At 43.6% G+C, this 24,768-nt stretch overlaps 3 protein-coding genes across 3 annotated transcripts; 1 reads left to right on the forward strand and 2 right to left on the reverse strand.

Annotated features, from left to right (window-relative positions):
* The first annotated feature begins 7,740 nt into the window (after positions 1-7,740).
* On the forward strand, positions 7,741-10,060 carry LOC136517847 (protein PSK SIMULATOR 1-like). The gene has a single exon (XM_066511494.1). The coding sequence runs from the start codon at positions 7,833-7,835 to the stop codon at positions 9,378-9,380; it is 1,548 nt and encodes a 515-aa protein (XP_066367591.1). The 5' UTR covers positions 7,741-7,832; the 3' UTR covers positions 9,381-10,060.
* A 3,057-nt stretch (positions 10,061-13,117) lies between these two features.
* On the reverse strand, positions 13,118-17,841 carry LOC136516579 (uncharacterized). Its single transcript, XM_066510011.1, has 10 exons — positions 17,572-17,841; positions 17,222-17,327; positions 16,911-16,971; positions 16,524-16,819; positions 16,208-16,347; positions 15,831-15,905; positions 15,656-15,746; positions 14,871-15,074; positions 13,873-13,917; positions 13,118-13,589 (listed from the first exon to the last, which is right to left on the reverse strand). The coding sequence occupies exons 1-10, from the start codon at positions 17,803-17,805 to the stop codon at positions 13,504-13,506; spliced, it is 1,338 nt and encodes a 445-aa protein (XP_066366108.1). The 5' UTR covers positions 17,806-17,841; the 3' UTR covers positions 13,118-13,503.
* A 313-nt stretch (positions 17,842-18,154) lies between these two features.
* LOC136516586 (pseudouridine-5'-phosphate glycosidase-like) lies at positions 18,155-23,215 on the reverse strand. The gene is made up of 12 exons (XM_066510019.1): positions 23,006-23,215; positions 22,733-22,843; positions 22,375-22,457; positions 22,033-22,092; positions 21,853-21,913; positions 21,411-21,517; positions 20,598-20,675; positions 19,854-19,899; positions 19,259-19,379; positions 19,092-19,177; positions 18,714-18,797; positions 18,155-18,443 (listed from the first exon to the last, which is right to left on the reverse strand). Exons 1-12 carry the CDS (start codon positions 23,091-23,093, stop codon positions 18,421-18,423), a joined length of 948 nt encoding a protein of 315 aa, XP_066366116.1. The 5' UTR covers positions 23,094-23,215; the 3' UTR covers positions 18,155-18,420.
* Between the last annotated feature and the right edge of the window lie 1,553 nt (positions 23,216-24,768).

Below are 24,768 nucleotides of genomic sequence, written 5' to 3' on the forward strand. Positions count from 1 at the left end.
CATCTCCATCCATTGATATTGCATTCGCAGGGCAGGCCACTGCTGTGGTTGTTGTTGTTGGTGGTGGTGGCCATCATGCATCATGAGGAATCGAGGATGCATCATCATCATCCATGGGTGCCGGTGGCGCACTAAGGACGAGGACGGAGGAGTACTCTTATATAGGAAATGGGTCAAAAGGGCTAGCTATATATTACATGGACAGCAACGACCTGGCTAGTCAAAACAAAGAAATCATATACTACTTACCAGGAGTATATATATTATTGCCATTTTGGCATGCATGCTATTGCTGCTACGGTTGACAAATATTCCTACATGCATGCATCGGATCGGATCTGTCCTTGTGTGATGATAATGATAAGATATGTATATTCGTTCGATATGATAATTGACCCAGCTGAGATTATTAGTTCCTCGCATCAGCTCTGAATGCATGGTTGTGGTTGACTTGACCCAGAGAGAGTTAGTTTCATCATGGATTATATTATATATAATAATATAGCACACACATATAAAAAGATATACCTAGATTATAATAAGGCAATATACGAACCTCCAGTAGTCGCTAATCGAGCCATCTCATCACACGCACTGTCACGGTACAGTTAGGTAACCGTACCGTACCCCTGATCTGATCGATGTCAATGCCGTGACTGAAAACCACGACAAGAAAAATCCCCGATGGATTCAGGTGCTTTCTTTCTATCGTACATTCTATCCTTTTTCAGATATTGGATTGGAGGCACAGATAGATGACGGCAGGTGGAGTGGAGGTGGAGCTGGCCATGCATGTTGGCCATCCTCCAGGTCTTCTTCATCCATCCATACCTACGTCTGGCCTTTTCCTTTTGGATTTGGAGCTGGCTATGAAATGATGCGCTAGCTAGCTCGTCTCGTCATCGCCCGTCCCGCACCTTGTAAATAACCCTTCTCTCTCCATTTCAAAAACAAAACAAAAAAAAAATCTACTCTCAACTCCACGACCATATCATAATGCAAAAGGCTAAAATCCTTTTCTCAAACTACCACGATAGTTATGTTCGCAAAAAAAAAAACACAATAGTTCAACTTTCCACAGTAAACTATACTAAAAAACACAGACACCGGACACTCCCTAACTATCGAAATCGTCGGACAAAGCATAACCCCCACTACACAATAGTTTTGTCCTGCTTTTCATCCCACGTGGCGCTTGCATGGACGGTTTTGACACGTCAGCTAATAGTATCAAAATTGAAGGTTGAAAATTGATCTGAAGTTGAAATCTAAACTTGTCAAAACCGCCTATTAATCGCTGAAATCTAGTTTGGAGGTTGAAAACTAAGCTTGGTATAAATATAAATGGACTTAAAATTACATTAGGAAAAAAAACAATATTTACATATAACAATATTCTGGCGTCTAGATTTCAAACTCTAACTATTATGAAAAGTTCAATTTTCAACCTCCAATTTTAAAATCAAGAGCTGACGTGGCAAAATCATCCTATGCGAAACAAACATTAGATGAAAACCACACTGCCATTATAATTGGGCGTTGAAAATGGACTATATACCCTAATATGGATGGTTATCACAAATTCAAATCTTGGGATATTTAAGGTATACCTTCACCTATTCATGTGCCTAAAATTTCACAGACAACCACTCAATAGTGAACTGTAGCTGATTAGCAGCGAAGCAATCAAGGCTTTACGATTTTTGGACTAAGGGATGGGGAGGGGTGGAGACTTTGTGCCCCTTGGTTTACAAGGGCAATTTTGGTTGGAGGCCAGCCCGCCGAAGCGCCGAGGCATGAGTCGTGGAGGACTGTGGTCAAAGTTTTTTATGTGAACTCCCTGGAGATAAGGGCTTGTTAAATCTTCCCCTCAATTGCTAGATATGGGCATGCATTCCAAGCTTGTTATCGACACTTGGTGTGGGTCTGTCTCTCCTAGCGCTTAGTGTCTGGTCTTCCTAACCTGGCACTCGGTTTTCAGTTTTTATTAAGCAAGTATTGAAAAATATTAGAGAAAGACAAAAATAGAGAGCTCCTACTCTATTTCTTCGTTTTGAATGATTAACGATTTACCATGTGATTGTGTAGAAGCCCTTGGTGGGCAGGGGAGTCAGGGTGGTCATTCTCGGTGAATAGTTTCATAGCGTTGTTTCGAAGAATATAGAATGCAATGAAACATGGATGAAATAATCATTCTCAATGTATAGTTTCATTCTTTTTGTTTCATAGATATTTAATTCTATGACTCATTTAGAGTTGGAAACCGAGAGTTTCACATCTTTTCTCTCTTCTTAGAATCGTTGTTATGTCATCAAAAATATTTATGTGATAGCCTATTATATGGCAGAAGGAACTGTAATGAAACTCCCATTGAAATTGGCCAACTCTCATATGGCACAAGGAACAAGAAGGGAGTATTGCCCGATTGGGGTTGCTTATAAACTTGATTCCAGTTATTGATAGGAAAAGTAAAAGTTGATTTTTCGGACAGTCTAACTAAATTGGAGTTTATTCCTCGATCATTAATAACCGACGCTCGGCTTTAAGAAAAGGTGTCGACCCTGGACAGCACAAGGAGGCCGACGGTCCCATTCTCCACTTCACCCTCTAGCCGGTGGTAGCCGCTGCTGCATCATCCTCTCCTCATCCATCTATCACTGTCGCCACCTTCTGTTGTTCCTTGTACACATAAGTCTAAAACTATAACTTTCTTCTTCTTCTTTTGAACTAAAACTACATCTTTTTTTTCACGGCCATATAATAAGAACAGTTTTGCTATATCTTTTTTTCCAAAGACCCTACAAGTAGCTGAACCTTCATCTATTAATCATCTTCATCTCACCACCACCAGTAGGCAACAACCTTGAGAGAACTCATATATATTTCTAATTTAAGCATACAGATGTTTTCCAACCGTTTGCTTACTTTCTCCCACAAATAATCTTAATTTTTGTAGGAAACCAAAAACAATCTTAGTTTCTCTGCGGTGTTTCACTAGAACTATAGTACACTTGCATTATTACATATGTGTATGTGATATGTCCCTCATTTCTATAGATGCCTAATTATTTATTTATCGTAAACACCCTCCATGCATCCCTAGTGTTTAGTAGTGTCTTACTAGCTCCTGCTAGCTACTAGCTCAGAGCTTAATTAATTAGCAGTTGTGCGCTAGTCTAAAATCGTTGAAACTAGCTGCCCCCTTGCTTTCTTCTCCTTCTCTCTCTCCCTCGTGGGGGCGGTGCTGCTGCTGCTGCTGCTGCTATTAGCTGCTTCTTGCTTCCATCCATGCTACCACACTCATCATACTCAGTTACAAGATGCCCATGGCTCACCGAGGTCCGCTCAGCCATGTCCTCTGCCAGGTCGTCCTCTGGAGGTTCGGGGGCGCCACCGGCCGGGCCCAGGACGAAGCAGAGCATATATGTACGGATGTTAATAACTAGCTATTGAGCAAAACCATCCATCACCGAGAATATGACAGCTAAGATCAGCCATATAAATAGTTTGCTTATTGATTTGGACTTCACTCGCACTAGCTCTGTAAATGGAACACAACCAAAATACAGGTGGCTACCTCATACTCCTATATACTAGCAGGTCCCAACAGTATATATAGAGGACATGAAAATTGAACCGGTGTATATATAATAATTGTTTCTTATATTGTTTTGCATTATCACAATTGTTCAGCACCAAATTAACTGTCCCTCTCTATACCAGATTGAAATTGTGATTCGATCTAAAATGTATTAACAAAGAAAAGCTCTACAACAAGTAGCAATAGATCAAAACAAACAAAATGCAACCGATCATGATTGGTCAGATGAACCTTTGACTTGAAAAAACAACTCATCATGAGCTCCAACGCATAATATATATAGCATAGCATAGCAATAGCATAGGAGGGACCTCCAAATAAATTCCAAAAGCAAGCTAGTCTACTTCTTTCTCAAAAGAGAGGCCTATATATATAGAGTAGACTTGGATTTTTGTTTTGGCAAAAGATTTGAATCCGCTTGTTGGAGTGCTTTTTAATTTATCTTTTGTGAAAAAAGGAAACACATGAGACATAACAAAGTCTAGGACGATACGTTATTCTACTTAGATCTACTACTAGGCCATACCTGAATGTAAAGAGCTAAAGAGACGCCCGATACAAATAAAAATTAAAAAAAAATTGATGTAACCAAGTAAAGCTAGTAACGGGATGCATATATGAATAATAATCAATTAATATGTAGCTCAGCCTCAATTAATGGCTGAGCTGATGGAGCACCGAGCAACGTTATTTTCAAGCAGCAGGGTTAGCTGCTAGAATAGCTAGCTAATATGAAAGGTTGGCAGCATCAGATGTGGAAGGGGCAGATGACTGTGCATGACAATAACATGACCACAAACATGTTGGTTCCAAATGTTCCTATATATCCAGCACCAGCCGCTGGTAAATCAGTGTACCAAGTACTGATCGATCGTATATATAGGTTTTCTGAAGGGGAAAAAGAAATTAAAAAAAAAGATCTACTAGGTCAAATGCATGATTTCTCAGAACTTTCCCCGCCGCTGTGTTAATTAATTTACTGTAAACAAACAAAAAGAAACAACTTGTGCTCGGAGCTTCGTTTTAATTAATCTGTCAAGGACAAGTGAACACATATCAGAGAGGACACTATCAGTATCAGCTGCTAGTTATTTCGCAGATACGCTAGACAAAGAAAGAATGATGTACTCATCGAGTACGTGCACATTTCTTGCTTTGGCACTTCATACTAAAATATAGTGTAGCATATGGTGTTCGCTTTATTCGACACACTCAAAACATTCCATGTATCTACCAGAGCATTGTGCCATTGTTTACCATACAATGTGGGGCTAAACTAAATCTGTGTGCTTACATACCCATACGATGGTGCTTATAGGATAATAAATTAATCAAACTTCGCATACTTTATCATGTAATGCAATGTAATTCCTGTTCAATGGAATGTCAAACAATGCGCAAAGCAGCGCATTTGCTGCCAGATTCATCCACACATGGGGATGCAACCATCGACTGGAGGACAGTTCACAGGCAAAATTTCACTAGTCTTGTCCACTCCACCCCAGCAGAAATGGTCATCACATCATAGGACAAACATTACAGAACCATTGGATCGGACTAGAGTAGCATTAAAAAAAACATGGCATGTATTCACAAATTATTTGGATCACACAGCCAGATCAGATCATTCCCAATAAAAGGAAAGAAAGAAAAATGCAGACAACATTCAGTTTATTTATTGTATAAAGAGTTGGCAGACTATATAGCAAAACTACAACCCCAAGGCTGGCGCTTGCCTGTTGCATTGGGGCGTGCTCGCCATGTTCCACCCTCATCAGTAACAAGCCTCCCTCAGCACTATCCCTTAAAACTCAATGGAACAAAACTATGACTCAGTTCAGTGCGATATCAACAGAGGAGCACCAAGCAATGCCTTCCCTGTTTTGGGCTAGTTAGCTTGCATCCATCTTTTGTTTCCCCTTTCTTCCATTATGTGCCCTTTGGCAAAGCTGTCTTATGCAGTTAGGGGATGGCCCCAGGATTCAGTCCTTGTCCGATCATGTTGAACCCACCTCTGGAGCTGACCAAAGTTTCACCTTTTTGTCCAAACCAGCAGTCCCCAAAATAAACACAGGCACGCCACCTAAAGAAAACAACAGCAGCGTGGTTAAGACATCATAAAACGCATGATCCCTCAGAAGAATGGTATTCTTCCAAATAAAGGATACATGATATTAAAGTTCCATCAACTCCAAATAGAAATTTCATTAGCTACTTATCGGTACAACAGAACCACCATGAGTACAATTAGCATGGCGTACTTTGCAGTCAAGTCATCCAGGACAAACCAAACATCATTTTTTGTTAAATCAAGTGCTAGCCTAAATAAATGTGTTTACAAAATGTTGCGTTAAAAATTAATGCAGGCTGCAAAGGTTCAGATCATTGGTAGTTTCTAACAATGACTGTAAGTCTGTAATAGACATTTCGTTTGACAGGATTTGCAGAGATCTCCTTACCATTGGGAATTTTGCGTGGAGCCCACGCAATGCCAGTTATATCACCTGAGTACATGTCAACAGCATGTCATTCAAAGCTAGAAATCAGTATGCCCATGCAATCTGTCATACACTATCAACATCAAACATCAGGGTCAATCAAAAAGCAGGCTAAAACACTTCAGAGCCAGGAAGGGTGCTAGTAGGAGGCACTGGCAGGGGCCATGGCCCCATCGTGCTCCAAATTTGTTTCAATTGGAGCCCTTTAAGATTAAGAAGAAAGTTAGTACATATGCTATACTAGTATTTGGTTGTTGATATCACGGAAGTCTTCTAATCGTAGCTCCATCATTGTGCAGAGGAAATCAGATGGATATACGCCATGTTCGTTTGGGCTTGTTTGACTGATAAGTCATGGCTGAAAGTATTGTTAACTGATTTGGTGTGAGAGAAAAATATTGTTCGTTGATGAAAAAAGTACAGCTTATAAGCCAGACAAAGCCCAAACGAACAGGACGATGGTCTATACATGTATAAGTCAGCAAGTTTTGGTTTCAATCTCAACATCTCAGCCATGTTCCATAGGACTACGTCTAGGCTGCAGGGCTCAGAAATATACTTTGACTTGTCCGCGGCAGGTGAGGGCACACTCCGTCGTCTTCTTCCCCGTGGCCGGCCATCCAGCGGGCGAGTCCCGACGGCAGGCGCTCCTCTGGCCCCTCTCCGTCTTCCCCGCGGTCTCCCACCGAGCTGGCGAACGCGGCCACGGCGGCGGGCGAGTTAATCCACGGCGGATGCGAGCGCACTCCGTCTTCTTTTTCCCTGCGTCGGCGAGCCACAGGCCCCGCCCCAAGCTCCGCCGCAGGACGCAGATTCGGCGAAGGACATGGCCCCGGCCACGTCCCCACCTTCGGCGGCCCCCGCAGCCCCTCCCGCGTTCAACTCCGGCGAGGCACGGATCCGGTGTCCAGCTCCAGCGAGGCACGGATCTCGAGCGAGGGCGTGCGGTCTTCGTTTCTCGCCATGTCACGTGGCGGTTCTAGATGTGCCGCCCAGTTCGCCAGCTCCACGCCGGCCGCGTCCTCCGCACACCGCCTAGCCCGCAAGCTCCGCTCACCCGCGTGCTGCTGCTGCTTCTCGCCATCGCCATCCACGCGCTCAACAAGGGAAGATAAGGAGAGAAGGAAGAAGAAGATGACATGTGGGGCCCGCGTATCAGTGACAGGGGAGAGAGGCTGCGATGAAGTATACGTCTTCGTGTACGCTGCAGCTGGACTCAGGCTATGTCCATACGTATTTTGTGGCATATTTGTGGGAAACGAAGAATTGTAATGGCATGCTTCAAAATAGACAAATAGTAATGGTGTTTCTCCGAACACCGAAAATTATAACGGTATGAATCCAAATAACCCTTTTTAATAAGCATACAGAGGTTTTCCAACCGTTTGCTTACTTTCTCCCAGAAATAATCTTTTTTTAGGAAACCAAACAATTTTAATTTCTCTGCAGCTAATTGGTGTTTCACTACAACTATAGTAGACTTGCATTACATATATGTATGTGATTTCTATAGATGTCCAATTCTTTATCTTAAACACCCTCCATGCATTCCTAGTGTTTAGTAGCAGTGTCTTACTAGCTACTAGGCTCAGAGCTTAATTAACTAGCAGTTGTGCGCTAGTATAAAATCGTTGCAACTAGTTGCCCCCTTGCTTTCTTCTCCCTCGTGGGGGCGGTGGTGCTGCCTCTTTCTTCCATCCATATTCCACACCACACTCATACTCAGTTACAAGATGCCCATGGCTCTCGAGTCATGGCTCACCAAGGTCCGCTCAGCCATGTCCTCTGCCAGGTCGTCCTCTGGAGGTTCGGGGGCGCCACCGGCCGGGCCCAGGACGAAGCAGAGCACCGTCGGCATCCTCGCCTTCGAGGTCGCCAGCCTCATGTCCAAGCTCCTCCACCTGTGGCGGGCCGTCGGTGACGCCGCCGTCGCACGCCTCCGCCACGAGACCATCCACCTCCACGGCGTCCGCAGGGTGGTCTCCGACGACGACTACTTCCTGCTCGGCCTCGCCCGCGCCGAGCTCGTGGACACGCTCAGGGCCGCCGCCGACTCCGTGGCCGCGCTCGCCGCGCGCTGCGCGGACCCCAGCCTCCGCGACTTCAGGTACGCCTTCCTGGAGCTGGCTGACACCGGCCGCGACCGCCACCGCTGGGCGGCGCCCAGCTGGAAGGAGATGGACGCGAGGGCGAGCAAGATGGACAAGCAGGTGGCCGCCACCGCCGCGCTCCGGAGGGCCATGGAGGAGCTGGCCGAGGCCGAGCACGGCCTCCGGAAGCTCCTCGTCCTCCAGTGCGCCGCCAGCAGCAACGGCAACGGCAACGGGGGCGGCCATCGGCGCAGCCTGTCGGCGAGCAAGATCTCGGTGGCGGCGGAGCAGCAGCAGCTGGTCTTCTCCAAGAAGCAGGAGGTGAAGCACCTGAAGCAGACGTCCCTCTGGGGCTGCACCTTCGACGCCGCCGTCGCGTCGTTGGCCCGCGCGGCGTTCACCACCCTGGCACGCATCAAGGCCGTCTTCGGCGCCGGCCAGGAGCAGCGCCACCCGCCGCTGTACCGCAGCCTGACACTCTCCTCGGCGGTGCACCCGTCAGCCGACGCGCGGTCGGAATCAGATACGTCCCTGGCGCCGCCGCCGCCGGTGTCTCGCAAGTCCATGTCAATGGAGGAGCTGCTGCTGTTCGACATCGACCAGTCATCGTTCGCTTCGAAACCGAAGCGGCAGTGCTGCGGGTTCCTGGAGGACAGCTCGGCGGCGCTGACGCCCCCGGCGGGGACGCTGGGCGCGGCGGCGCTAGCACCGCGGTACGCCGGGCTGGTGATCTCGATCGAGCGGATGGCGCGGTCGCCGCGTCTGGTGGGCCCCGATGAGCGGGACGAGCTGTACGGGATGCTGACGGCGAGCGTGCGCGCGCAGCTCCGGGCGCGGCTGCGCGGCGCGGTGCCCGCGGCGGACCCGGTGCTGGCGGGGCAGTGGCGCGCGGCGCTGGCTGGGATCCTGGAGTGGCTGGCGCCGATGGCGCACGCGACGGTGCGGTGGCAGGCGGAGCGCAGCCTGGAGCAGAGGGGCCCAGCGGCGGCACGGGGTGGCACCGGCAGCGTGCTGCTGCTGCAGACGCTGCAGTTCGCGGAGCGCGACAGGGTGGACGCGGCGGTGGTGGAGCTCCTGGTGGGGCTCAACTACGTGTGGCGGTTCGAGAAGGAGATGATGAGCTGCCGCACTCTGTTCGCAGTCCACCACCGGCAGCAGCTCCCGGCGGCGATGATGGAGCTGGCTAGCTAGCTGCTTTGTTTGTTTGGTTTTTGCATCCATCATGATGCATCCATGGATTTTGGTGCATAAGACGTATGTAGTACGAAAATGATCCATCATCTCAAATCTCCGATGTTGCATTGTACGTACTAGTATTGTCGTTGCTTGCTTTGCAAATTGCAATTGCAATTGCACAGGGACAGCCGGACAGTGCATATGGGTGTGGTGTGGCAGCCGAAAGCAATTTGCACTCTGCATTGTGGTCGTAGAGCTCTTTCTTCAGTTTCTCTGCTGGCGGCCTGGCGCCTGAATTGAAAGTAGCCCTGCACCACCACCACCATCATGATGATAGATTGCTAGTTTGACTTGCTTGTACCATCTTCTATACGCAAGCTGCAGGTGGTGGTGAGTGGTGGTGAATGATGCAGGCACACTGCATCCGCATTCGCCAAAACAACTATACATGCGAGGGACATTAAGAGTGTCGTTTCTAGCTTTTAGACTTCTTGTTTGACCGTTTGTCTTATTTAAAAAAGAAGTCTAAAAATAAAAAACGACACTTTCGATGCAACGGAGGGAGCAGAAAGTACGAAGCACTACGTGGTGTATGAAAAATGAGATGCATGCATCATATCTGTCCACTCCATAGGAGGCACCTATCTGCACCGGCTGTAAACTGTTGCTCATGCGCTCAACCATTCATTCTTCACCCTTTTAGCTTACTGTATTCTGCAATCTCACCGGCTTGCAACTCAGCAACTGGCTGCTAAGCTAGTAATTTAATCCATCTGTCTGTGCTGTGCATATATATGTATATATGTGTGAATAAAAAAGAATTGGCGAGTGATGGATCTGTTGAGGAATAAGCTAAGGCAGTAGCTTAGCTAGGGACACATGGGAGGGAGGCTTGGTTAGTTGACTCAATCATCATCATCTCAACGATTCCATCATCACATGCATTCCATCAGATGATGCATGCGGCCCTCAGATCCGATCCTCCTGCGAATGCCTGCCTGCTTCTTGCTCAGCAGCTACCTCCGCAATGCATGCATAATTTCGATGCAATCAGGCGGAACAGTGCTCTCTTATAATCCGTCTTTTTCAGCTTGTTTTTTTAGCCGGAACAGTGTTTCGGCTGGTTTTTTCAGCGAAGCGAACGGGACCTATGTTCACACAGATTAATTGAGAGCGATCAATAGTCTTATTGTTCATTCATTCTTGAGTACCAGCCAAACCTGCAGCTAGCTGGCTCTTTCAACAACTACATGCATGCCATTCATCATCTCAATCATCTCATCGGAATTCCCAACTTAATTGTTTCCATCAGAATCTTTCTATTATACTACATACTATCAAACTGCACTGCAGGTAATCCCATCTCTCTATCTCCCCTCTCTGAAACTCTGAATATTCTGAATGTGTGTGTGTGTGTAATATTCAGAATTGCACATGTGTTGCATCGTATCTATATATTCAGACCTCAACAGTCAACAGGAACCTTTCCCTCTTCACGCCATGTGTCACTGAAAACGCTACCTTATCTTACTAAAAGTGAATCATTATATCCAGGCACACGCATACGGCATACATATAAGAGAGAGAAAGAGAAAGCTCTACTCTTTCAAAAGGCAAACGAGAAAAAAATAACTTTGTTATGAAGAAAACGATCGATGCATGCTGCTTTAATCATATTCATGATAAGGAGCAAACAAGCATGGCATTGGTGGTTACCCTTACCCCCTCAACATCACTAATAAGACTCGCTAACCCGTATACACACACACACACACAATCTTCTTGCTTGGACTACTACTTGTATATATGTAACATACAGTACAGAGAGCATATATATGTACGGATGTTAATAACAGAAATAACTAGCTATTGAGCAAAACCATCCATCACCGAGAATATGACAGCTAAGATCAACCATAACAGCCATATAAATAGTTGCTTATTAATTTGGACTTCACTCACACTAGCTCTGTAAATGGAACACGACCAAAATACAGGTGGTTAGCTCATATATACTAGCAGGTCCCAACAGTATAGAAGACATGGAAATTTAGCCGGTGTATACGTAATAATAAAACTCGACCTGCAGGGGGTAAGACCACCCCTAGGCATTGCTATGAAAGAAGGCCCCCAACCCAGATACAGGGGCACCGTTGCCCTGTGAGAACCAGGTCGGGCCCTCCCACGGGGAGTCGAACCCAGGACCTGTGGAGTGCCGCTGAGGCGCTCTAACCAGATGGACTAGAGGCTCGTTGGCTGTATACATAATAATTGTTTCGTTTCTTATATTGTTTCGCATTATCACAATTGTTCAGCACCAAATTAACTGTCCTTCTCTCTACCATATTGCAATTGTGATTCGATCTAAAATGTATTAACAAAGAAAAGCTCTACAACAAGTAGCAATAGATCAAAACAAACAAAATGCAACCGATCATGATTGGTCAGATGAACCTTTGACTTGAAAACACTCAACTCATCATGAGCTCCAACGCATAATATATATAGCATAGCATAGCATAGCAATAGCATAGGAGGGACCTCCAAAAAAAATTTCCAAAAGCAAGCTAGTCTACTTCTTTCTCAAAAGAGAGGCATATATAGAGTAGATTTGGATTTTTGTTTTGGCAAAAGATTTGAATCCCCTTGTTGGAGTGTTTTTTTAATTTATCGTTTGTGAAAAAAGGAAACACATGAGACATAACAAAGTCTAGGACGATACGTTATTATTCTACTTAGACCTACTACTAGGCCATATATAGCTGTATGTAAAGAGCTAGAGAGACGCCTGATACAAATAAAATAAGTATACTTTCACCCCCAAAAAAACCATGTAATATAACCAAATAAAGCTAGTAACGAGATGCATATATGAATAATAATCAATTAATATATATAGCTCAGCCTCAATTAATGGCTGAACTGATGGAGCACCGAGCAACGTTATTTTCAAGCAGCAGGGTTGGCTGCTAGAATAGCTAGCTAATATGAAAGGTTGGCAGCATCAGATATGGAGGGGGCAGATGACTGTGCATGACAATAACATGACCACAAGCATGTTGGTTCCAAATGTTCCTATACATCCAGCACCAGCAGCTGGTAAATCAGTGTCTACCAAGTACGGATCGATCGTCTCTATACTAGCTCGAATGCATGATTTCTCAGAACACTTTCCCCGCCGCTGTGTTAATTAATTTACTGTAAACAAAAATAAAGAAACAACTTGTGCTGGGAGCTTCGTTTTAATTAACCTGTCGAGGACAAGTGAACGCATATCAGAGAGGACACTATCAGTATCAGCTGCTACTTATTTCGTGGACACGCTAGACAAAGAAAGGATGATGGGCTCATCGCGTATGTGCACACTTGCTTTGGCACTTCATAGTTCATTCATACTAAGAAAATATAGTGTAGCACGACGTCGCTTTATTCAACACTCTCAAAACATTCCATGTATCTACCAGAGCATTGTGCCATTGTTTACCATACAATGTGGGGCTAAACTAAATCTGTGTGCCACATACCCATACAATGATGGATATATAGGATAATCAAATAATCAAACTTTGCATACTTTAATTCCTGCTCGATAGAATGTCAAACAATGCGCAAAGTAGCACATTTGCTGCCGAAGTCTTGTCCACTCCACCCCAGCAGAAATGGTCATCACATCATAGGACAAACATTACAAAACCATTGGATCGGACTAGAGTAGCATAAACAAAAACACGGCGTGTATTCGGAGCAGGAGCAGCACAAATTATTTGGATCACATAGCCATTCCCAGAAGGAACGAAAGAAAAATGCAGACAACATTCAGTTTATTGTTTGTATAAAGAGTTGGCAGACTATATAGCAAAACTACAACCCCAAGGCTGGTGCCTGCCTGTTGCATTGGGGCGTGCTCGCCATGTTTCACCCTCATCAATAACAAGCCTCCCTCAGCACTATCCCTCAAACTCAATGGAACAAAACTATGACTCAGTTCAGTGCGATAGCAACAGAGGAGCACCAAGCAAAGGCCTCCCCTGTTCTGGGCCAGTTAGCTTGCATCCTTCTTTTGTTTCCCCTTTCTTCCATTTTGTGTCCTTGGTCTTATGCATTTAGGAGATGGCCCCAGGATTCAGTACTTGACCGCTCATGTTGAACCAACCTCTGGAGCTGACCAAAGTTTCACCTTTTTGTCCACACCAGCAGTCCCCAAAATAAACACAGGCACGCCACCTAAAGAAAACAACAGCAGTGTGATTAATACATCATAAAACGCATGCTCCATCAGAAGAATGGTATTCTTCCAAATAAAGGCTACGTGACATTAAAGTCCATCAACTCCAAACAGAAAATTCATTAGCTACTTATCGGGACACAACGGAACCACCATGAGTGTGATTAGCATGCGTACTCTGCAGTCAAGTCATCCAGGATAAAGCACATATCATTGTTTTCCAAATCAAGTGCTGACCTATATAGACATTTCGTTTGACAGGATTTGCAGAGATCTCCTTACCATTGGGAATTTTGCGTGGAGCCCAAGCAATGCCAGTTATATCACCTGAGTACATGTCAACAGCATGTCATTCAAAGCTAGAAATCAGTATGCCCATGCAATCTGTCATACACTATCAACATCAAACACCACAACACTTCAGAGCCAGGAAGGGTGCTGGTAGGAGGGACTGGCAGGGGCCATGGCCCCCTCGTGCTCCAAATCTGTTTCTATTGGAGCCCTTTAAGACTAAGAAGAAATTTAGTACATATACTATACTAGTATTTGGTTGTTGATATTACAGAAGTCTTCTAATCGTAGCTCCGTCATTGTGCAGAGGAAATAAGATGGATCTAGTCTAGACATGTATAGTCAGGAAGTTTTGGTTGCAATCTCAACGTCTCATAACCATATTCCACAGGACTACGTCTAGGCTGCAGGGCTCAGAAATATACTTTGACTTGTACAGTTGGGTGTACTGGCAATAGCCACAGGAAAAGGGGACGAAGCCACATTCCTTGTCCCCAGAACGTGGGAACATTCTCACCCCTGACTTGTAAAAAACTTTCCCGGGTAGAATACCATGTTCCTCAACCCCCATTGACCTGGGAACTCACAGGTTAGTGCCCAACAATAAGTACTGATACAAGTCTTTGGATAACTCGCTACTCAAACACAAAAGATTCCACCATTTTAAAGGTTCTAAGAATTAATTCAAGTCTTTTCAAGCACCTAAGACATAACACTCACAATCTGTCTAAACTGTCACCTGCCTGCCACTTTGCTGATAATTTATTTAGCACAACGAAAACATTGCCTAAAGTCAACCAATAGGTGCTTGCACTTCTAAATATTTAGAACAAGCAATGCATCATGGATTAGGAAATGAGGCTCCGAGTGTATCAATTGAAAAGACTAATCATGAAAGACATACACACTTCCCACACAGGTTTGGGGGCACCATTACTTCCAAAATAATATGAAGATGATTCACCCAAGCAGTTAGGGACATTACGAACCTTCATGTGCTTTCTCAGCTGTATCCAAAACTGCACCAGTTTCCACACATAACCATTGCAACGTTGATGCACTTGTTACAACCAGAATTTTACCATCAGGAGAGACATTCATATGGTCATATTGGCAAACAGAACCTTTTGAGTCATGAAGTGGAATTGGCATAACTCTCAAGGTCTTTGGGTCCTCATCAAGGTGGTACCTTACTGAAAACAGTAAGAAGCATGTGTATCAGATCACAAAAACCACACACACACCAAAAAAAAAAAACAGCAAAGCACTATGCTTGAAAGGACTACAAGATGGGCATAACTACTTCTACAATGGCAACATCAACAGAACATGTGTTACTGTCACGGACAATTATATACAGGAAATTTGCATCTGAAGTGTCAACTAATGCAACTAACATGGAACCAAAAAAAGGTTGAAGAGGAGACCAAAATTTAGATAAGGCTAATAAAAACCAGGGAAGTGACAACTCTGGTCGCTAGTATAATCCACCTACACACTGGATGTTTCTATTGGGAGATTAGACTAATAGATAAGTGAATCGCTGAAGGCTTGTATTGAAAGAAAGGAAGGATCTTCCAAAGTGGCAACTTTATGAAGAAAAGCACAATAAAAACCATGTGTTTATGATCCTTTCATGCAAATATAGAATTCAGCGCATTGAAGAGAGGATATATATATATAAGGTGCACCAGTGAACATGCCAGGTTTAACTTGCTAGATGCTATGAACTCAAGAAGCAACAAAGATGTGGAGTTAACTGGATATAGCATACCATTAATGTTCCATACACGAATGGAACCATCTTTGGATGCAGTAATAATTTCCTCAGAATTTGGAGCGAAGCACAAGCAAGTAACAGCACTCTGAATTAGAAGAATTCATCAGTTTCTCACAAGATTAAGTCCAATCAAATGGAACTCATCGCAAAGAAGATTGGGGGTCATTACCTTATGACCCTTGAGTTGCATAACTTTATTAACCTCCTTCACCAAACCATCCTTCGAGTAAACTATCTCCCACACCTAAAGCATCAGTAAATATTACAATAATTAGGGAACCCATAAACACTGCAACTATGAAGCAGTAACTGTGGCGCAGAAGTGTCTGGCAGTTTATCTAATTTGATTTTCAATAAACTCTGCAACTAATATCACAATCCAAAGACAGCCTTTCAGTGGAGACCAATTCCAGTGCATTGACAACTCATATAAAGCAGAAAAGTTAACTAAAGAAAATAGCCATCTAATGGTCTTCGATACTGTAAAAATTTATTCCAGAAAAAAATTAAAGGAAGGAGAAGAAGAAGGCTAGTGACACAACTAACCTTGACATCGGCAGTAAAAGCTGCAGCAGCTATGAAGCGACCATTTGGAGATATGTCAGCCATATTATTTTTTAACTGATTGGTGTCAACTGTACCCAACTCCTTTCCACTCTTCCCGTACCAAACTTTGATATCAGTTGCTGCAAATAGCTTAGGATAATTAGCCTTAGCAAGAAATAAGAAAGTTTCTGTCTTTACTATTTACAGAAAAACATCTAAATTTGAATTCAAATGAAATAAAACATCTGCCAATTCCAATCTTGAATCCACTAGAATAACTATTAAGCATTGTGAATAGCAATAGAACAGGTCACACCTTCTGAGCATGAGATAATTATTGTGCTCCCATCACCGGACCCATGAGTTGCACGGGCTGCTGCAACGTTGAGCACAGACTCCTTGCCATGGATCTTGGGGTGACTCCACTTGATCTCAGGTGGAGAAAGCTTTCCCTGCTGTTTGTTTTCCGCGGTTGGAGGAGCGCTAACATCTGCATACATATAGAGAGATGACCCCAGAAGTGCCTGTGCTGCCACAACAACAGATGATGACCCCTCTGAGAAAGCAACAGCGGTAGGGTGTGCGCCAGCAGGCAAGTTTATCCTCAGAATCCTGCAAACATCCCCACACCATTATAATTCCATGGTGCTACCCATGCTTTTTTTGATAGAATTATTAACATTTGTTGAATGTGACATCTTACTTAAAGCTCTTGCTAGAGGTATCATCGATCCTAAATATCCTGATGGCTCCATCGGCACATACTGCAACAATAAGCAGGAAAGGTTCAGTATCCATTGGATCGTGGGGTAACTGTTACAATTGATTGGTGATGCATGTAAGATTTCGTAAAATGGAGTGGATTTGCAATGCCATGGCAAAAGTAACCAACAACTATAAGTGAAATGAGAGCAGCGGGGAATATAAAGATATACAGAGAAGAAGTGGCATCACTAGGAAAACACATCACATATTCACATGAAACATAAACAATAAGAAGAGGAATAGGCTGACCGGTTGCTAGGTTGCCAGCGTCATTGGAGAAGGCAAGTGCAGTGACGGAGTCAGTATGCCCCCTCAAGGTGTTGACATCGAGATGGTGGTGCTTCTTGGCCGCGTCCTAGAAGAAAAGATTGTGGAGATCAGTGATGTGCTCATGTCATCTGTCATCTCCATGGTGATAGGAACGATCCGGATGAATGAAGATACAGGAAGACTCTGCATCTCAAGGGTGTTTATAGCAAACGGAAAGAATAATTGTTCGGAAATTAATCCCCGTGGGGCGGATTTGGTTTCCCTGGCAGGACGGAAGTAGCTGTGTATTGCTTGCACCGAGAGACGGGGGAGATTGAGATTGAGATCACCTTGTCGGCCGCGTGGTGATGCGCGCGGAGGTGGCCCTTCTTGTGCTGGGCCTGGTTGGAGGGGCGGACATGCTTAGGCTGGTCCGGGGCGGCGGCGGTCGCGGTGGGAGGGATGTGGGCGATGGCGGCGCGCTTGCGGCGGAGGTAGCCGGCGAGAAAGACGACGGCGATGGCTGCACCGAGGACGGCGGAGACGAGGGGCACAGTGAGCGAGGACACGAGTGAGGCCGCCATCTGGCCTTGGCTTGGCTTGCCGGCGGGCGGTGGCGGATCGGGGTCAGGTCGACGACGGAAAGGGAGGGGAGGGCTTTTTCGTGCTGTGCTTCCGCTTCCAGTCCTCCAGTCGTCGTCTTCTCTCCTCCTTGTTTGGGCTTTTATTCGGCCGTGGAGAACCAATAATCCCAGATGCCGGCCCAGCCCATCGAACGATTTTGACTAAATATTAAAGGACGGGGGGGTAAAGGTTGCTTTGCATGTATATACATACATACATACAAAGCACATCAAATGCCAATGTGCCAAAACCATTCCATCCACAAAGCAAATGATTTCAGTACAAGAAACCATCCATATTCAGATTACATCCTCTTAAATGGATAGTGTACATTTTTTACAGTGCCATCTTATTACAGTGGATAGGGTACATCTTATTACAGTGGATACAGAACACCTAAGTAGTATAGTACATGGATAGTGTACATCTTATTACAGTGCCAAAGTGGCAGGCAACCTATTCTTGTCAGACTCAGACACGTCGCAATCACATCCAGTTTCCAACCTGCAGGTAGCTTCCATCCTCGTAAATTCTTTGCCATTGCTTCCTGTAATACTCCATCCGCAAGCGTGGCCCTACAATGCGGATCTTCTCATTCCTGTTGTTCAAATACTCACATTTCATCAAGCCATAACCACACGAACCAAAATTGATTTGCATTATTGGAGACAAAACATTAAGCTTAACACCACATCTAATACGAGTTGCAAACCATACCTCGTTTTTTAATTTATTTTCTTTTTAGAAACAAGAGAAAGAAAGATGTTAGAAAAACACTAGTAAATTAAGAAGCATGGTACATGTGTGATGTCATAAGCATTTCATATGGCAAAATGTAAACTTAGTGATAAGAGTGGTAGCAGCTTACTGTTTACTTCTCTCTGTTGAATATTAGAAAGGGCAACAGCAATGTTCGCACCAATAAGAGCATTGTTCTTAACAAGTGCAATATCTGAACATCACTAAGGAGAACTGTCTTTGGATAAATGGAACTAAAAGAGCAAATCGATATGGAATTTTGTATGGTAATTATATCCATTAAACCTTTGTTTCCCACAAAATCCAATATGGTGTTTTTTTTCTCGAAAACTAAAATCCAATATGGTGTTGCGTAATAAGAATTTGGAAATGCATTGGATTTCATATCTGTGGGGTACAGCAACTAGGCTTAAAATTCTTGGTAACCATCCTAATAATATGCCATCAAATGGAACTATTATACAGATAAGATAATGTTATAGGATACTAGCTTCCAAGGAAGATCCTCCAGTTAGTTCTTTTACTCTTTCAAGCATGAAGGGAGTGATCGCATTTCCTATTATCCTTTTATCCCTGAGAAAAACGAAAAAAGAGGGCAAAGTTCATCAGCTATCATTTTTATATCATTACCAGGAGTGGAGATGTCGACTGTACTCTTCCTCTTTTAGAGCTGTCTGTATTGCAGACTCTATAATTTTCCCTGAAGCTGCATGCTGCTTGGGGATAGGTACTGCAATAAGAATCCCAGAACCAAGATGCAGGTTCTTGTTTGCATCTGCATGAAATCAGAAATCTTACAAACAAAAAACTCTAGAACCACTGACAAGTGACAACCAAGATTTTAATCAGTGCAGAAGCTAGCATCCACAAAGATACTACACAACATCAAAGTTTGAACAACTCAATGTGTGGGTTGCCAATTGAATTTTGTAATGTGATTGAGTTTTGCACATTACAAGAATCCAAACATTCTATGTGATACCTTTTGATTTTGGATTTATGGCGCATAAATTTGGAGCTACCTTATTAATCCGGCAGTTTGGCTGTGATTTTAAAAATGGGTACTACATATCAAAACGATTATATCTACATACAAGTTAATAGCTCTGTAAAATAAGAAATAAGATAACTCAGGGAGTAGAAGGTCATCGGTGGATCAGGTCACTACCAAAAGTTCATGTGAGATCAATAGTCTCATGAAAAATGCGAGTAAGGATATAAAGCAAAAATGTTATAATTTACTACTCACATATTATTTTGGCACACTCTTCTGGAGAATCAACACGACATGGCACCTGTGTTGGATTAAAAAGTACATGTCAATATATATCAGAACATGAGTTACTTACTAGAGCCTGCTTGGATGCAAAAGAAATTGCAAGGATATTGCAAGGAACGTTTCAACTCCAGAGTCCAGTCCAGAAAAGCACCCCTTGCAACAAGGCCTAAGTGCATATATAATCATTCTGTGATAGTGCCAAATTACTGCAAGACCGGCAGTATGTAGTCTACTGGATTGTTTGCAAGAGGTCATATTGCATAGTTGTAAAACACTGAGATGAGGAAAATGTCCTTTAGACTAACATAGGCACAGAAGTGGCACAAAATCCTGTTAAGCTAAAATCATATATAAAAATATCTATACTTGCCTAGTTGCCTTAGCACTTAGCTGATAGACTATGTGACATGTGAAGTATTTATAAATACAATATTACAGGATTAAAACAAATATTACAAAGAATAAAAAGTTTTTTCTTCAAGCTAGCTGTTTTCAATGAATGTGCTCTAGCAAACTGTCCAAACAGAAAGATATATAAAGCAGTTTACAAAAACCTTCTCTTTCGAACCTCACTACACACGATCACTCCGTGTACAACTGAATCATGCTAAGCCATCGTTGGTTCAGATGAAAGCATTTGGCTCTTTCAACAGTATGGCAATTACATTCCAAGTATCAACTAGACAAATATCTTACAGAAGAAAAGGTATTTACCTGGCATCCACTAATTTCTGTGAAGAAAGCAGGAAATTCATTGGTTCTGTAAGCAGCAACAGTTACCCCTTGAGTTTCCTGTCATGCAATAGACTAATAAGATCACACGACTGACCATGAGCAAAACATTGTACCTTGCACAGTATCTTGCTGAAACACAAACGAATTTCTACAATATTACTCACGTACTAAGCACCACATGTTAACTCAATTGTCAAGCAATGAAGCAACACAAGAGCTTTTGTGTGAGACTGTGAGCTTCTATTGAAAAGATGGTCTCAAGTCATTCAGGATAATCATGAACAAAAGGGTCCCTTTAAAATAACAAACACCAACAAGTTGATGTTTTGGTTCCCTTTCAATTGAGTTAAGCGCTAACCAAAGAAAAGTGAGTTCCAAAGCAATGGTGCTTTACTTTTTTCGAATTAAAAGATAGTGGTGACAAAAGGCCTTTGTGTACTGGTGACAGAAGTTGCATATGAATTAATCTAATTTTGCATCAACTCATTTCCAGCCCACATTTTCCTACTTTCATATCCAGCTCTAGTATGCAAAGAGAAGTGACGAGATTTAGGCAACACCTTCATTTCACTATTCAATAACTCTTGCGCAGACAGACATGCACAAGTGTGGCCTTCTTGACCCATATATGTGCACATAACAATAACAAAACCTGAACATATTCCTCAAGTACAGCCTATCCATATTTTACATCTTAACAGCTAAAGATGGAAGAAATCTACAATTCTACATGAAAGTTCATTCTAATAAACCAAGTTATATGTGGAATACAGCAAACAGGAAGTATACTACCAGGTACTCTAGTGTCCGCGGTATGTCCAAAATGGACTTCACACCAGCCGATACAACAGCTACAGGCGTCTTTCCAAGTTCAGTTAAGTCTGAGGAGACATCCATAGCTGCATCGAAATGGTGACTTCATCAATCAATGTACAACTGTTTGTCGCTTGACCACGCCCAAATGCTAGTTTAGTTTAATTGTGCACTCTGAATGTTGTGCTTCAGAAATCAGAAAAAGAGACCAAATTTTATTCATGAACTTTCAGCTTCAGAATTTAAATCCATCAATTGACAGTTGACAGGAGATCATCAATATCATAAATTAACAAGGTGGTCACAGAGAGCTGTGCAAGACACAAGATTGAAAGAGATAAATCATAAGCAGCCAAGATACAATGACTTCCTGCCAGTGTCAGCACATAGCAAAATAAGTACGCAATAAGAAGATGCTTACTTTGTTGACCATCTCTATGCACACCTCCTATGCCCCCTGTAACAAAAATTGGTATGCCAACCTGAATTTGGGAAGAGCTCGATCTATTAGAAGCGGTTGGTACTAACATGGAAATGATATCAGATCAAGCCAAGATAAACAAGACAGGTATAATGATTTTAGAAAAGATATTTTCAGCACCTTGTAAGCAAAGAACATAGTGGCCGAAACTGTTGTTGCGCCATTGCCACCAGATGCGACCTGTCAAATAGAAAGGAAAAAAAAAGGAAAGAAACAAATATAGGTATATGACTAACTATAAAAAGACAGTTAAACACAAAGGGAGTACAAATGTATGCATGAGGTCGCCCAGATTTGGAGATAGTGGCCGAAAAAACGTTTCCATTGCTTCTATGTCAGCAAGGAGGCAGATTGTTGAGGCATAAATCATGTGAAGTGTCCTTTTTCTTGTGTAAATAGCAGAAGAACAGCAGATAGCGCGGAACCTGAGAATGAATAGTTTCTAGTGTGCAGGGCACTCACAACATGGGCAATATCCCTTCTAGCCGTCTTCTGAAATTGCCTTCCACTTATAGCCAGTCTCTTCAATTGTTCGCTGTTAAGGCCTATTATCACACAAACAGTGTCAAGGGTAGAATGTAAAATTTACAGTATAATTTGACTTAGAAATTTGGATAGTCACGTTGTCTTGTCACTGCGAATATGGTTTTGCAGATGCATGGTTGCTAAAAAAAAGGCTAGAATGATGTTTTGGGTGGTAGCTTGAGAAGAAGGAAATATGTCTCCAAATTCAAAGAGTGAAGGAAGGACGAAACGGATACTAGCAAAATTCGAGAAGAAGGCAATCCAGCAACAGCACGTGAAGAAGCTGAGAACTGACCGACATGGGGAACTCCGTCTAGGATGGCTATGGTGGCAGGGATAGCCCCATTGTCCCTGACGATGGCCTCCACCTCCATGGCGGTCTGAAGATTCTTCGGGTACGGCATACCTACACGGGACCCGTGAAGCATGTTGCAGTCAAGGGACATTCATTAAATGGTGCACGCCATGGAATTGAATCGAATCGAACGTTGATGCGCCAAGCTAGCCAGAAGAGGGAGGCGACGCGAATGAAAAGGGAAACGGATGGAAAAGGCAGGAGCAAGCTGACCGTGGCAGATGATGGTGGACTCGAGGGCGACGACCGCGCCGCAGCGCGCGAGAGCGGCCGCGACCTCCGGCGCCACCACGATCGACATCTTCGGCGGCTGTGCCGGTTCTCTCTGCAACCGTACGCCGGTGGAGGAGGTAAGAGTAGACAGCGATTCGCGACCGGGCCGGGCCGAGCCCAAACAAGCCTGGAAACTTTTCAGACCACAAGTGCGGCGGCGGCTAAAGGTAAATGTAAATGTAAATAAATAGAAGGAAGGGCGGCGACACAGCGAAAACATCGTGGCTTTTGGCAGCGCAGTCCTCAAAGTATCGACAGCTATGCATTGTCTGCTGTCGCATTTCAGGACATGCGAATCTTGGGGTTACTCTTACCTACTCTAGGTTTAGTGTTGGGAACGATTGCCCGTTGAGAGGCCCTTTAATAATGGTTTACCGGTAAGTACTTCGGTTCATTATATTCTTTCAGGCAGTTAGATATGATGAGATTATTTGTTGCTAATTCATTATCGTGTTCAATGCAGTGATGGAACGGGCATGATACACTCTCTACAGCTCTGTATATCTGGACAGAAGCATAGTTAGTTAGAGGAAATGCGTGGCACAAGTACAGGGAGTATACGGACGGTCTCGACGTCATAACACAGCACCAGGTTACGCTCTCTATATTATCGTAGCAGTGTCTTATTCGATGTACACTATATCACTAGCTAACACAATTACGAAATTTCAGGTGTTTTGGTGTCATTGGGATTCTCCGGAGCTCCAGGGCTATCTGAGTCCTGTCACTAGGGACGAGTCATACGAGTATCGCTGTGATGTCCCTCTTATTTTCTTCCATGTGATCGAAATTCACTTGCATATTCAGGTCTGCAGATAGTTTGGAAGAATGACAGGCTGCCCACCACCGCTTTACTCCACTAATCGAGCATTGCACGGGTGCGTTATCGATTAATAACAATGCTATAATTCAGAGGTGTGTTTGGTACAACTAACATCGTTTTGTTGCATGTTTGACCGCAGGACTGAAAGTGCATCTAGCCCTTTAGTGGGTTTTGGATGATTGAATGACAACGTGATTAAAGAACTAACCCGTTTGCTAAGTGTGGACAGGTAATAGGTTATCTCACAGGCACTTAATGAAAGCCGAAATGATGTGTTGTTGTATAAACAATCTAGTTCAAGCACAAGACAACAATGCAAATGGAATTCATGTGAAGGCTTATTTATTGTGGGATTTCCATGTACTATGTGAAAGCAAGCTTGTGATTATTAGTTAATGAGACATGAGAGATTGCATATGGAATGGTCTCATATTTGAAGCTTGCTAAATTAAAATGAAAAAGATAACAATACATATGAATGGATGATTCAACACAAGATGTGACTTGATGGCTTGAGATGGTGAAGATAGCAAGGAAAGGCTTCGAGGTACTAAGCAAAGGTGAAGGGCAAGCGACGGCTTGGCGGCCGAAGAACCTAGCTAGGGTGAAGAAGAAAGTACTTGCATTTAGTTGAGGTACTAATCAAGCTTAGATGGTCATATTGATGTGAATGATCAAATCTATAATGAAGTATTTGATGGAAGTGACTTGATACATTTGGGATTATTCAAACTTGATGAATGGAATCAAGTCACATGCTCAAGATGGCTATGCTCAAGTGAAAAGATCAACATCAACATGTTAGCACCCTTACTTGATGAAGATTGGAAGGGACGGCATCAATTCAAAAGAACAACTCAAGTGGTACAAATTCATATTT

This window comes from Miscanthus floridulus, chromosome 17 (genome assembly GCF_019320115.1).
Source record: "Miscanthus floridulus cultivar M001 chromosome 17, ASM1932011v1, whole genome shotgun sequence".
Taxonomy (NCBI): domain Eukaryota; kingdom Viridiplantae; phylum Streptophyta; class Magnoliopsida; order Poales; family Poaceae; genus Miscanthus; species Miscanthus floridulus.

Coding starts and splice junctions, on each gene's coding strand:
- LOC136517847 (XM_066511494.1), top strand. CDS start 7,833: ATGCCCATGGCTCTCGAGTCATGGCTCACCAAGGTCCGCTCAGCCATG.
- LOC136516579 (XM_066510011.1), bottom strand. CDS start 17,805: ATGGCGGCCTCACTCGTGTCCTCGCTCACTGTGCCCCTCGTCTCCGCC. Junction 16,348..16,523: donor AATTATCTCATGCTCAGAAG/GTGTGACCTGTT, acceptor AGCTATTTGCAG/CAACTGATATCAAAGTTTGG. Junction 15,906..16,207: donor CTTTTACTGCCGATGTCAAG/GTTAGTTGTGTC, acceptor CTGATGCTTTAG/GTGTGGGAGATAGTTTACTC.
- LOC136516586 (XM_066510019.1), bottom strand. CDS start 23,093: ATGTCGATCGTGGTGGCGCCGGAGGTCGCGGCCGCTCTCGCGCGCTGC. Junction 21,914..22,032: donor CTATGTTCTTTGCTTACAAG/GTGCTGAAAATA, acceptor TCCCAAATTCAG/GTTGGCATACCAATTTTTGT. Junction 19,178..19,258: donor ACAGCTCTAAAAGAGGAAGA/GTACAGTCGACA, acceptor CGTTTTTCTCAG/GGATAAAAGGATAATAGGAA.